The following is a 12,921-nucleotide window of genomic DNA, read 5'->3' on the forward strand; positions in this document are numbered from 1 at the left end:
TATAAGCTAAGAGCTAAGAGCTAAAAGCTAAGAGCTAAGAGTTAAGAGCTAAGAGCTAAGAGCTAAAAACTAAGAGCTAAAAGCTATAAGCTAAGAGCTAAGAGCTAAGCGCTGGAACGAGCTCCTCAAGGGTTAACGTCTGCAACAGGTTCTCACAAGGATCAGACTCACGGAAACAGACGAGTCTTTGTCTTTTGGACGGACGGCGGGACGGGCGTGGGACGGCGGGAGGGTGTGGGAGGGGCCAGGTCGCCGCGGCAACATGCAAACAAAGCAGCGCCCCGACCAATCAGAGGGCAGGTCCCTCTCCACATCACTGCTTTATCAAGATGGGACCAATTCAACAGGAAACAAGAGGCAGCGCGGGCGTGTGTGTGTGTGTGTGTGTGTGTGTGTGTGTGTGTGTGTGTGTGTGTGTGTGTGTGTGTGTGTGTGTGTGTGTGTGTGTGGGGTGGGGGGGGGGGGGGGGGGGATGAGGGGTGTGTCCCTGCACATAAAACACAAACTAACCTTTAACCCTAAAACCAGGTCTGAACAGGTTTGTTTCCCTCCATGGTTGTAAAACTGAAACTGGTCCAGGTCTAAACTCTGAGTCAAATATCAGTGATTCCACAGCAAAACTTCTCTAATTTCAGCTTCAAACTGTGACAAACTGAAACAGATTCTACTTTCTGGGACGGATAAGTTGAAAAGTACAGAACAAGAGATCAGAACTGGTTTTATATGACCCATAGAACATGTTTGCTTTTAGTCTTCGTCTGAACAGGGACAGAAATAAAAAGGATCTTTTAGTCATTCTGCTCTGAAATGAAAGTGACTGTGGTCACTAACCGTCGTAAAAATACTGAATTATCTTTTAAACTCAGACCTGTTTGTGTTTTATTCATATTTTATTCATGATGATGCAACAAAAATAAGATGAAGATAAGACGTGTGAACTGTGACTGGTTCCTCAGTGGTTTAGGTCACGGCACAAAGGAAGGAAGGAAGGAAGGATGGAAGGATGGAAGGAAGGATGGATGGAAGGATGAAAGCTGGAATGAGTGTTTTGTAGAGGATGTCTTCCTTTTTAAGTGCAGGACTAGAAGAATAAATGTAGCATTAAATTATTGATGTTCTGACTCTGCTCTGAGTAAAAACTTCATGGAAACACAGAAAGGAAAGATCCTCGTCCTGTTTCCATCAGAAAAATAAAACACAGATCACAATAAAACTCTGACCTCATTAACCTTAACTATCATTGACCTACAGACGAGTTCGGCAACTCAGAGAACGCAACTTTTATCAACAATTCTTGTTCTTTATCCAACTAAAACTGTCAATTTGAAAGTTGTGGAGATGAAGAAGCAGCGGGAAAAACTAAAGACTGTTACCAAGACGACCAATCACATTACGTTTCTGTGGAGGTGGACGTTAGCTGCGATGCTAGCGTCTCCGCTGTAGTTTACTCTTTCATCTCCTAATGCTACGTATCTACTGACTCGTCCTTCAGTCTGTTTGATTCATATTTAGAGATTTTAAACCAAACTAAACGTACATAAAACACTCAGATCTGGAGGGTTTCAACAAACTCAATGAGCAGCTAACGTCTTAAATGTCTTTCTAAATGTCTCTGTGGCGTGTAGCCTAGCTTAAAGCTACCATGAGACCTTCATTACTCTACTGTGGATGTTTCTCTCTGTCCCACACAGGGACACCTGTGGTTGTTAGCTTAGCATCTGCAGCTAACTAGCGTCTGGTTCAGACTGAACTCTCTGTCAGTGGAGGATGAGGAGGATCCTGTCCTATGGGCTCAGAGAGTTTCTGGAAGCTCCTCCAACATGTTTTGATGTTGGACTTGGATTAATCTGTGGGAAAGTTTCCCAGCAGAGAGATGAGTCCTGGAAAAGCCTGATGTTGTAGGACGACGTGTTTGATGGCGTCGAGCCGACGCTTCAGGACGTCTCCGCCGCACTCTGAGGATTTAGTTCATACTTTGGATCGTTCTATGTTTTGTTAGGTCATGTTCCTTAACTGTGCCTTAAATTACCCTCCGGAGGCAAATAAAGTTTTCTGACTCTGACTTTAACTTATCTCTGGACGGAACCGAACCCTAAACTGAGCCCAACAGCTGATCTCTCCATGGGTTCACGTTGTAAATCGTGTCCCTGTTCCTCTCAGTGAGGTTTAGAAGCATGTTCAGGTCTGATCAGGGTCTAATGTGGTCTACAAGCCCCCCCCCCTCTGCATGAACTCTGGTTTATTGGGAACCATGAAGAAGAAGAAGTGTCCTAATGTTGTCTAACGTTGATTATGTTCTAAAGCTCTAGGTGTTCAGACAAAGTGAACAACTTCTTGTTTTATCTGTGTCAGCTTTGATTCCTTCACAACAAACCGCTCAGATTTAAATTCTGGCCTGTGATAGAAACTTCAGAGTCTTGTCTTTAAAAGAGACAAAGACCATGAATGAGCTCCAACATGTTGACGAACAGCATCAGTTACTCTACGTCCTAAACAACCTGGACTGGTGAGAGGTTAAAGAGCAAAGACCAGAGCATGGTGTCTCCTACCGGACTGTCCCTCAGCTTCGTCCCTGAAGACTCTGCTGATCCTCCTGGACAGGGAGCTGATGAAGCTGCTGACCCTCGGAGGTCTCCTCTCCGAGTCCGACCCCACCTTCCTGAGCGCCGTCCTCTGGGGGGCGCCGCCGTTAGCCCCCGGCTCGGACAGGGACCTCAGGAAGGGGATGACCCTGCGCCGAGAGCCGGTCCGGGTCTGGTCCTCCCGGTCCTCTCGGGGCTGGACCTCAGTGAAGGTACTGACCCTCGGGGAGCTGAGCAGCCTCAGGAGGGGGCGCTCTGTCCGTTGACCTTTGCCCTCAGCGGCGGCCATGTTGGCTCTGGGTGCCAGCTGGGCAGACGTGCTCCACTTGTACCTGTCCAGTGGCTGAGGGTCAACTCTCCTCCAGGGTTTTCTGTAATGGTGGGGGTAGGACAAGGCCTCGGCCTGGACCGGGCCCTCGAGGGGGGCTCCAGTCCCGCTCATGATCCAGCGCACAGGGGCTTCCTCCAGGCGGCGGCGGCGACGAGGCGGAGGAGGCTGGTTGTGTCACCGCCGTGCTTCGACGTGGACATAATACCCGACTAGTGGAGGTCTGATCCGAGTCCGGCCGGAGCTGCTGCCTCGCTCGCCGTCTCTCAACGAGCTGCCGACAACTCTTCCTGGGAGGAAGTGGAGCGTCAGATGAAGACGAGGCTTCTGCCGAGTTCGGCCAATCAGGCATCAGCAAACAGTAAACCCACAGACTGTGGTTTCCCCTGTGAAGGAGCTAGAAACTGAAACCGCACACGGTTCAGCGTGTTCTCCTTTTTCATCTTTTACTCTTGATCAACGACGACAACAACAGCGACGAGGATGCACACGCTCCTTCAGGAGGTCGTCCGAACAAACTGCAGACGCACAGCGCTGCGTTCGGACCCGGCAGAGACGAGCTGGAAAGTTTGAGTCCTTCCGCGTGATATAAATACAGCAGTGAATCATTTCAGCTGAAGCGTCAGACGCCACATCTCAAATCTGACCTGACAAACAAACTGAAGAGAAACTTTTGTCTCTGAAATTATTAAACAAGACGAAGCACCTGCCTTTTTATATCTGATGTTTCTTGAAGTCAGTAACTACGACGACCCCTAAAACGGCCAAAATAAAAGTTTACAGATCCTAATTGATCCACCCACGTCCCAGGAACATTTAGACCAGAACTAAGTGTGATACCACCCACACTGATGAGGAGGAGGAGGAGGAGTGTTGATACCAGTAGGAGGCAGCAGTCTAGATTCATGGCTCCTATTTCCTGACGTCTCTGCGTTTTGTTTGTCTCATAGTTTTATTTTTGTCTCCACCCATGATAAAACATCACCGGATTTAAAGTGTGTTCATTTGTTCCGACGGCTGAACCCTGGAAGGAGCGGAGGCTTTAAAAGAACCAGGCCGGATAAAGCTGAGGACTCCTTCAGTCCGTCCAGATCCACATCAAGGAAGCATCGAGTCCTCAGGGAACCCGAGGACGATGGAAACCATTCCCACCTCTCAGAGACACTTCACACCTGAAACGTCACCTGGGAACCTCCCAGAAATCTGCTACTCGAGACTATTAACGCAAGAAAACGCCTCCACCGCTCGCTCTGTTCACATCCCCCTGAAATAAAACATGTAAATGCAGAATATATCTACTGGAATAATATCGAATAATCAGTAGTTGTTGATTGACGCCAACGTTAATACTTATTTTCCACTAATGAAGTGCAGTAATGTTGTGTTTTCCTTGTGTTGCGTATCCAGTAGAGGGCGCTGTGTCATGTTATTTAGTTTGTAACTAGTTGATAATGAAATACACAATTACTCCCATCACGTCCTTCGTTGTGTCCGTCACACAATGACCAACCTAGCTTAAATGTTACCGTGCTAATCACTTTAATCGTGTTGAATGAAGCTAACGCTAACACAATATTACGTCCTCTCGGGCAGCTGCATGCTGGGAAAAATCATTTCCGGTCCCAGTTAATACTGATCATGTTTTATTAAGGCCGGTCCTGGTGAATAAAATGAATTATATTTATTATATTTCTGTCATTTTCCGCTGGATTTGACGTATGTGGTGAGTGAGAGGAGATTATTTAGTTTAATTAATGGCATTCGTTTAAGTATATGAGATAAAACGTCCGGTTTTATTTGGTATCTGAATGATGTTGATGGATTCTATAACACTGGAGTCATAACCATCGTATTAAGAGGTGTTTTTATGAAAGTTGGCACCGAAGCGACATGAAGCCAAACAAAGTACAAACAACCACTTAACTAATAACAATAATAATAATGACAATGAAATCAATTAGTCTCCAGACATGAGTCATTAAGCCGCCTCTGATCTGTCTTCACAACGCCCTGCGAAGCTGAGGACAAAAACACAGCGTCCGGCGCCTCTTTGTCCTCCCCTCATCCCCATCCTGCCGGAAACCAGGAGAAGACCCAACAGCAGCAGCCTCCGCTAAAAATAACCGGCAGCTATAAAAAGAGCCATGAATCAGCTGCTGGATGCCAACAGAGGGAGGGACAAGGCCCTCAGGAATCCTGCCTTAAGCTCTCTGGGGACCCGGCCCGGGACCGGCCGTCCCGTCCACAGGACGCATGTCCACAGGACGCATGTCCACAAAACACAGCAGGAAGTTCAGGATCACAAGGAGTTTGAGGCAGTGCTTCAAGAACGTCCTCACGTGTCTCAACACAGTTCAAATAATTCTTCATTAAGGCTCAGACGACCTGAAATCTTCTTCTCTTAATCCGCTGGAGTCAGCGTCTAAATCATAACCAGCTTCTCACTGAGTCTCTGATTCTACTTCAGTACAAACTTCAGTTTTTAACTCGTGTTTCTAGACCAAGTAAAACTAGACTGGTTCTAAATAACTGAGTCTTTTTCCTGAATGTTGTCGTCATGTTTGGTTCACGGAGGAAAACGCTAACAAGAGGAGAGAGCTAGCAGGAGGAGAGAGCTAGCAGGAGGAGAGAGCTAGCAAGAGGAGAGAGCTAGCAGGAGGAGAGAGCTAGCAGGAGGAGAGAGCTAGCAGGAGGAGAGAGCTAGCAGGAGGAGAGAGCTAGCAGGAGGAGAGAGCTAGCAGGAGGAGAGAACTAGCAGGAGGAGAGAGCTAGCAGGAGGAGAGAGCTAGCTAGAGGAGAGAGCTAGCAGGAGGAGAGAGCTAGCAGGAGCAGAGAGCTAGCAGGAGCAGAGAGCTAGCAATGGATGAGGTAGCATGGGGAGAGACTGCAATCAGAGCCAATGCAGGAGATGATGTGTCAGTGGTTGCTAAGCAACAGTGAGGCTATATTCAGTCTATGGAGACAGGAGACAGTTTAGAGACATTTAGACATTATTACTGGTTGGACACCTGATAGTTGTGGACATGGTCCTAAATAGTTGGACAGAAAATGACTTTTAATGGAGAGTTTGTGGTTTTCTAACATGTTCCTCTTGGATCTGATGGTTCTAGTCTGGTTTAAGGTCCAATGTGTTCACACAGTTTGTCAGAATGAAACAATAACTGGAAGGAATGAAACCAAAGAGTCATTATCTAAGCACATGTCATTACCTTGGCCTCCAGCCCTGTCGTCTAAAACACTCATTTTAACAAGTCTTCATCATGAAAAACACAAACATCTGAAGCTTTCAGAGAATTAGATTCCAACGTGATTTGGGATTAAAAGCTCCTCTACAGACACTAATCAGACGCTGGAATCAGATCATTTCCCTGAATCTTGATTTTCAAACTTAGAAAGTGCTGAACATGAAGTTGACTGCAACTATAACAGGGAACATGTGGTGTGAAACACAAAGAGGAACGAACAACGCTCAGTTCCCCTGAAGACCACCCCCCCCACACCCACACCCCCCCCCACCCTCCCCCTCCATGTCAGCAGCATGGTTGTATTCACAGTTCAGACGACAGCTTCTAATCCTAATCACATTTACAACTCTTTAATCTGCAGCTTCCATCAGCGGAGTAATCTGATTACTCCCCACTGACCTCTCGACACAGAAGAACAAACAGGAAGTGCTTCTGTGTTTTAACTGCGTCGTTTAACAGATGATTAGCGTCAAATAACGACTAAAACTAAACTAAACTCATAAACTGACACTTGAACATTCTTGAAATAAATGCATTTCATGTGTATTGTAGTGTTTCAGTTTGGTCCAAGCTCCGCCCACTAACACGGAGGGGGTGGAGCTTATATGACACATACTGCAGCCACACACCAGGGGGAGCTCTCTGCTTGCTTTGGCTTCTGTGGTAAATTCTCACACTTTTTTTCTGTTATTTTCAGCTTTTCAAGCAGCAGGAGGCGCCATAAACTGGGGTAAACGTAAACGACAGATGTACTGATGTAGTCAAGAGTCGCTGCAGCAGAAATGAACATGCGCTTCTCCTGAAACAGGATCTCTACTGAGTTTAGTTCCAAAGAGCAAGAGACAATCAGCAGAGCCTTCTCTTTATTTTTAAACTAACTAAAGCTAGCAGGGTTAGCCGCTAAAGCTAGCAGGGTTAGCCACTAAAGCTGCAGACTCCGATAAAGGTCCAATAAAGTTGCATTAAAACAAGATGCAAAGTCTCTGAAGCTGATTTTACGGATTGAATTATCCTCGTTATGACTTTATTTCTGCTTCTTAAACTGAGAAGTAAACTGTGGACGCTGAGGACAGCTGATCACCACGAACTCCAAACAAATAAAAACGAGGCCTGTGTTTTTCCACCGTGTCCTCAAATAGACAGCAGCTTATTTTTGTCCGGAGGAGCTGGACTCTTGTTTTGTTTCAGAAGGGAAATCCTGTCTCAACTCCCCCATCGCTGTGAGGAACTTTCCATTTCCTCCTCCCATCAGCCTCCATTGTCCTGCAGATGTCCACTCGTCCACTGACACCAGAGCGTCTCAAGCTAAATCCTCAGAGTGCGGCGGAGACGTCCTGAAGCGTCGGCTCGACGCCATCAAACACGTCGTCCTACAACATCAGGCTTTTCCAGGACTCATCTCTCTGCTGGGAAACTTTCCCACAGATTAATCCAAGTCCAACATCAAAACATGTTGGAGGAGCTTCCAGAAACTCTCTGAGCCCATAGGACAGGATCCTCCTCATCCTCCACTGACACAAAGAGTTCAGTCTGAACCAGACGCTAGTTAGCTGCAGATGCTAAGCTAACAACCACAGGTGTCCCTGTGTGGGACAGAGAGAAACATCCACAGTAGAGTAATGAAGGTCTCATGGTAGCTTTAAGCTAGGCTACACGCCACAGAGACATTTAGAAAGACATTTAAGACGTTAGCTGCTCATTGAGTTTGTTGAAACCCTCCAGATCTGAGTGTTTTATGTACGTTTAGTTTGGTTTAAAATCTCTAAGTATGAATCAAACAGACTGAAGGAGGAGTGAGTAGATACGTAGCATTAGGAGGAAGAATCACAATAAACACAATAAAATATTACCAGATATTAAACCCTGAAATAATCCCAGAGAGTTCAGAGGTTTGAACTCGAGTCAGTTTCATGTTGACGAGACGAAAAGAGAAGTTGGTTGAGCTGAGATGAAAGACGAGTTTGACCGACCACAGAATAAACTTCAGCGGTGGAGATGAGCCAATAGCAGGTTTATATTCTGCCTTAACTTAACGCAGACGCTAGCATCGCAGCTAACGTCCACCTCCACAGAAACGTGATGTGATTGGTCGTCTGTGACCGGAGCTGTGATTGGTTCTTGTGTTTGGTAAATTTGAGAGAAATGTTCCGTTGACTGAAAGTGGAGCAGGAAGTAGAAACCAAAGTTATGGCCGTGTGTGACTGCGTCATCGTCACCGTCTGGTTCTCTAAAATAAATGACAGCGAGGGGACTTCACTAAGGGACTTTACACCTCATGCTTTTCTAATCTCATATTTAGACTCGTCCTTCTCTCTCCAGGAGGAAGCTCAGGTGTGAATTGGTCAGATGACGAGAAACTCCCATGATCCCCGTCCAATGAGGAAGATGAGAGAGTAGTGAGAGTGGTGGATAATATCAAATGTAATGAATCCATATTTATGTTTCAGTTTCTCTTGTACGACTGCAGAGGCCGGCGCATAAAACATGTGACAACTACACAGAAGACAATAACTCACAGCTAATAAAGCTAATAAAGCTAATAACGCTAATAACGCTAATAACGCTAATAAAGCTAATAAAGCTAATAAAGCTAATAAGGCCTAGCGCTAATTTATCCACTGCTTCATTCAGAGACGTGGCCAGAACACAACACTGAGGAGGACATAGACAGAAACCAGGATAGGACAGAACAGACTAGACAGACCAGGACTAGAGAACAAGCTAATACAGGCTAGAAGACAGGACTAAAGAGACCAGACTAAGGACCAGGCTAATAGACCAGGACTTATGAGAGACCAGGACTAGACAGACCAGGACTAGAGAGACCCAGGACTAGAGAGACCAGGACTAGACAGACCAGGACTAGACAGAACCAGGACTAGACAGACCAGGACTAGAGAGACCCAGGACTAGAGAGACCAGGACTAGACAGACCCAGGACTAGACAGACCCAGGACTAAACAGAACCAGGACTAGAGAGACCAGGACTAGACAGACCCAGGACTAGAGAGACCAGGACTAAACAGAACCAGGACTAGACAGACCCAGGACTAAACAGACCCAGGACTAGACAGACCCAGGACTAGACAGACCCAGGACTAGGCAGAACCAGGATTCAACAGACCCAGGATTAGACTAGACAGACCCAGGATTAAACAGACCCCGGACTAGACAGACCCCGGACTACAGAGACCCAGGATTAGGCTAGACAGACTCAGGACTAGACGGACCAGGATTAAACAGATATGAGTCCAGATTACACTGATTTATATTAAGGAATTTAAGGATATTTTATTAACTGTAAACTTTCTCCTAACTTCCTTTTTCTTCTTTGACCTAAAACTAATGGAAAAATGATCAGTTGTCATTAATAACATTGTTCTGTTACTGAACGAAGCCTCATTAAGATGTTTGTGCATCCAGGTAAATAATAGTGAGGAAATAAATGTTTGCGTCATATTCAGCAGGTCGACCTTAAAGATGATAAATGATACTGAGACCTAATTTATTTAAACCAGGGGCAGTGGATGGATCAGAGATAAGTTATTTGCCTTTTTTCATTCATTGGGTCAGATTAGACCCGACTTACTTATAAACTGGAATTTAACTGATTCAGACTGATGATGCCTCCACGTTATCGTGATACTGGTCCTGTATTGACTTGGTATCGGATCGATACCACGTCTGTCTGTATCAGCACTGGTTCAGATGGTTCAGGATTAATCAGAAACCAGGGATCAGCCGTCACATTAATCCATCTGAAGGTGAAATTACACGACATATGTTCTCTGATGGTCTGAGTCCAATTAACTCCTGAACCACAGACCCTCAGCGGGTGGGGGGGGGGGGGGGGGGGGGGGGGGGGGGATCTAATAGGATTAGGACCAGCAGCCTTTCTCTGGATGCTTTCTATGAGCTGATGGATTAAGACCTCCTACCTGGTCCCAGACTACGAGAGAGAGTGGGTCAAATAAAAACACAGCTTTACTTAAGTTAAAGTCATTAATATTGAATTTAAAGCAAATTTATGATTAATATTTAATTGAAAGTAATATTGTGACTAATATGATGTAAAACGTGTCAAACTTTCCTCTAATTTGATTAAAAAATCTGGTTTATAACCCAATTATGAATAAAGAGCATTTATAACCAGAGGATGCAAGTTCACTGTTTGTTAGCATAGCTTCCCTGTTAGCATAACTTTCCTTTTAGCGTAGCTTCCCTGTTAGCTTTGCTTCCCTGTTAGTGTGACTTCTCTGTTAGCGTAGCTTCCCTGTTAGCATAGCTTCCCTGTTAGCGTAGCTTCCCTGTTACTGTGACTTCTCTGTTAGCGTAGCTTCCCTGTTAGCATAGCTTCCCTGTTAGCGTAGCTTCCCTGTTAGCTTTGCTTCCCTGTTAGTGTGACTTCTCTGTTAGCGTAGCTTCCCTGTTAGCATAGCTTCTGTTATGCGTAGCGTTCCCTGTTTACTGTGAAAATTCTGGTTTAGCGTAAGCTTACCCAGTAGCTAGCTTCCTGTTAGCGTAGCTTCCCTGTTACTGTGACTTCTCTGTTAGCGTAGCTTCCCTGTTAGCATAGCTTCCCTGTTAGTGTGACTTCTCTGTTAGCATAGCTTCTCTCTTAGCTTTGCTTCCTTCTCAGCATAGCTTCCCTGTTAGCATAGCTTCCCTGTTAGTGTGACTTCTCTGTTAGCATAGCTTCTCTCTTAGCTTTGCTTCCTTCTCAGCATAGCTTCCCTGTTAGCATAGCTTCCCTGTTAGTTTGACTTCTCTGTTAGCATAGCGCCCCTGTTAGCATAGCTTGTCTGTTAGCATAGCTTCTCTCTTAGCTTTGCTTCCTTCTCAGCATAGTTTCTCTGTTAGTTTGAGTTCTCTGTTAGCATAGCTTCCCTGTTAGCATAGCTTCTCTGTTAGCATAGCTTCTCTGTTAGCGCACAGCCTGTTAGCTTTGCTTACCTAATAGATGTATTTACCATTATTATCATTATTATTATTATTATTGTTATATGTGATGAAGCTACTGTATCCAAGTATCTAATCTAATCTAATCTGGTGCTGCTGTACCTAATGAAGTGGAATTAAATGTTACTCTACAGGAAGTAGTAACCTCTTTAAATCTAACTCAGCTTTGCCCAGAATATACATTTATTTTGACTTTAATTATTCTCAAGTGCAGCTGATACATAAACATCAACAATATGCACAAGAAACATTTAGTAAAATAAAAATAAAACAAATGATATAAGGAAAACATCTGCATGAATTAGCATATTAAAGGGACTGTATTCTAGTTTTTACTTCATTTGATCTGTTTCAATGTTTCTGTCCTTTAAAAAACCTTTAAATCAACCAGATATTATGAATTCAATGGATTAAAAACACCTTAAAATCTGAATAGAATTAGAGAATTTAAAAATTAAAAACACACAAACAGATTTAAACTACTCCCTGTTATTAAATTTAATTTTAATTTGAGGACTTTTTGAGGATTAATGAGGAAATTAAGGACAAATTAATGATAAATAATTATAATAAAACCAGTCTTTAAACGTATGATCATTTAAAACAGATTGCAGACATATTAATGATAAATTAAGGATTTAAAACTGACTAATTAGTAAATTAAGGACATAATAATGATAAATTAAAGGTTTAAAACTGACTAATTAGTAAATTAAAGACATATTAACGATAAATTAAAGGTTTAAAACTGACTAATTAGTAAATTAAGGACATAATAATGATAAATTACGGGTTTTAAACAGATTATTGGTAAATTAAAGGCATATTAATGATAAATTACGGGTTTTAAACAGATTATTGGTAAATTAAAGGCATATTAATGATAAATTACGGGTTTTAAACAGATTATTAATGATGTGGGTCAACAAGCCTCTGACCTGTGAATGGATTTAAAACACTTGTAATTTAAACTACTACCTGTTATTTAATTAAACCCGGTCTGTAACTGAACTGTTCATTGAGGAACTTTTGCAGGAACTTTAAATGCCGACAGAGCAGCTCCGGACACACCGACCCCATCAGCCCTCTCTCCCCGCCTCCAGCCGCCATGACCTCGGCCTGGGCTCCGTCTACCTGCCCTCGTCCTGCCGCTTCTCCTACCTGCTGACCCCCCCTGGAGGGGGACCGGAGACTCGCTTCATTCTTTTTTTACTTTTATTTCTTTTTAAATCTTACCGTAAACCCGGAGCCAGCCCTGCTGCTGGGACACCGCGTCCACCAGGATCCGGTCCAGGAGCGGGTCCAGGAGGCTCAGTCCTCCGTGGAGAGACTCCACGTCGCCTGCCACCGAGTCCGTCTCCATGCCCCCACCCCCCCACCCCCAAAAAACTTAATTCTCTTTAAAAAAATAAGTGTTTGTGACCACGGGAACCGTGAGTTTAGGAGTTTAAACGACAGAAGGAGGCGGTAAAAGTCCGAATATGATCCGTCATGGGACAGTTTCGTCGCCTCGGCTCGTAGCGGGCAGCCGCTAGCCGCTAGCCGCTAGTCGGGTCCGGCAGCCCGGCTCGTCCCCCCTCATTGTTCCGCTCTCTCTGCGTAGCTCCAGCGGCTTTAAACTTCCACCAAACCGGCGTCAAGGAGGACCCCGGGTCCTTGTCTCCGTCCCGGGAGGAACCCGTCCGGGCAGGAGCCGCTGTTAGGCGCCGTGAGAGCCGCTGGAAGTGCGCGGAGTGATGCGGGAGGTCGGTGCGTCCGCCGCCGGGTCTTTACCGGGACTCAACGGTCGGTCCACTCCGCCGAGCCG

General features: G+C 45.0%; 1 protein-coding gene across 3 annotated transcripts in view; it reads right to left on the minus strand.

Annotated features, from left to right (window-relative positions):
- The window catches only part of rasal2 (RAS protein activator like 2), a 41,306-nt gene extending 28,385 nt beyond the window's left edge, over positions 1–12,921 (minus strand). The window contains exon 1 of one of the 3 annotated variants that reach the window (XM_047589786.1): positions 12,351–12,921. In XM_047589786.1, the coding sequence (XP_047445742.1) occupies positions 12,351–12,477 (127 nt within the window). In that variant the 5' untranslated portion in view covers positions 12,478–12,921. Of the gene's footprint in view, positions 1–2,549; positions 3,204–12,350 lie in introns of those variants that run through there. The other 2 variants (XM_047589785.1, XM_047589784.1) reach the window with 2 other exon arrangements.

This window comes from Mugil cephalus, chromosome 7 (genome assembly GCF_022458985.1).
Source record: "Mugil cephalus isolate CIBA_MC_2020 chromosome 7, CIBA_Mcephalus_1.1, whole genome shotgun sequence".
In the NCBI taxonomy this organism is placed as follows: Eukaryota; Metazoa; Chordata; class Actinopteri; order Mugiliformes; family Mugilidae; genus Mugil; species Mugil cephalus.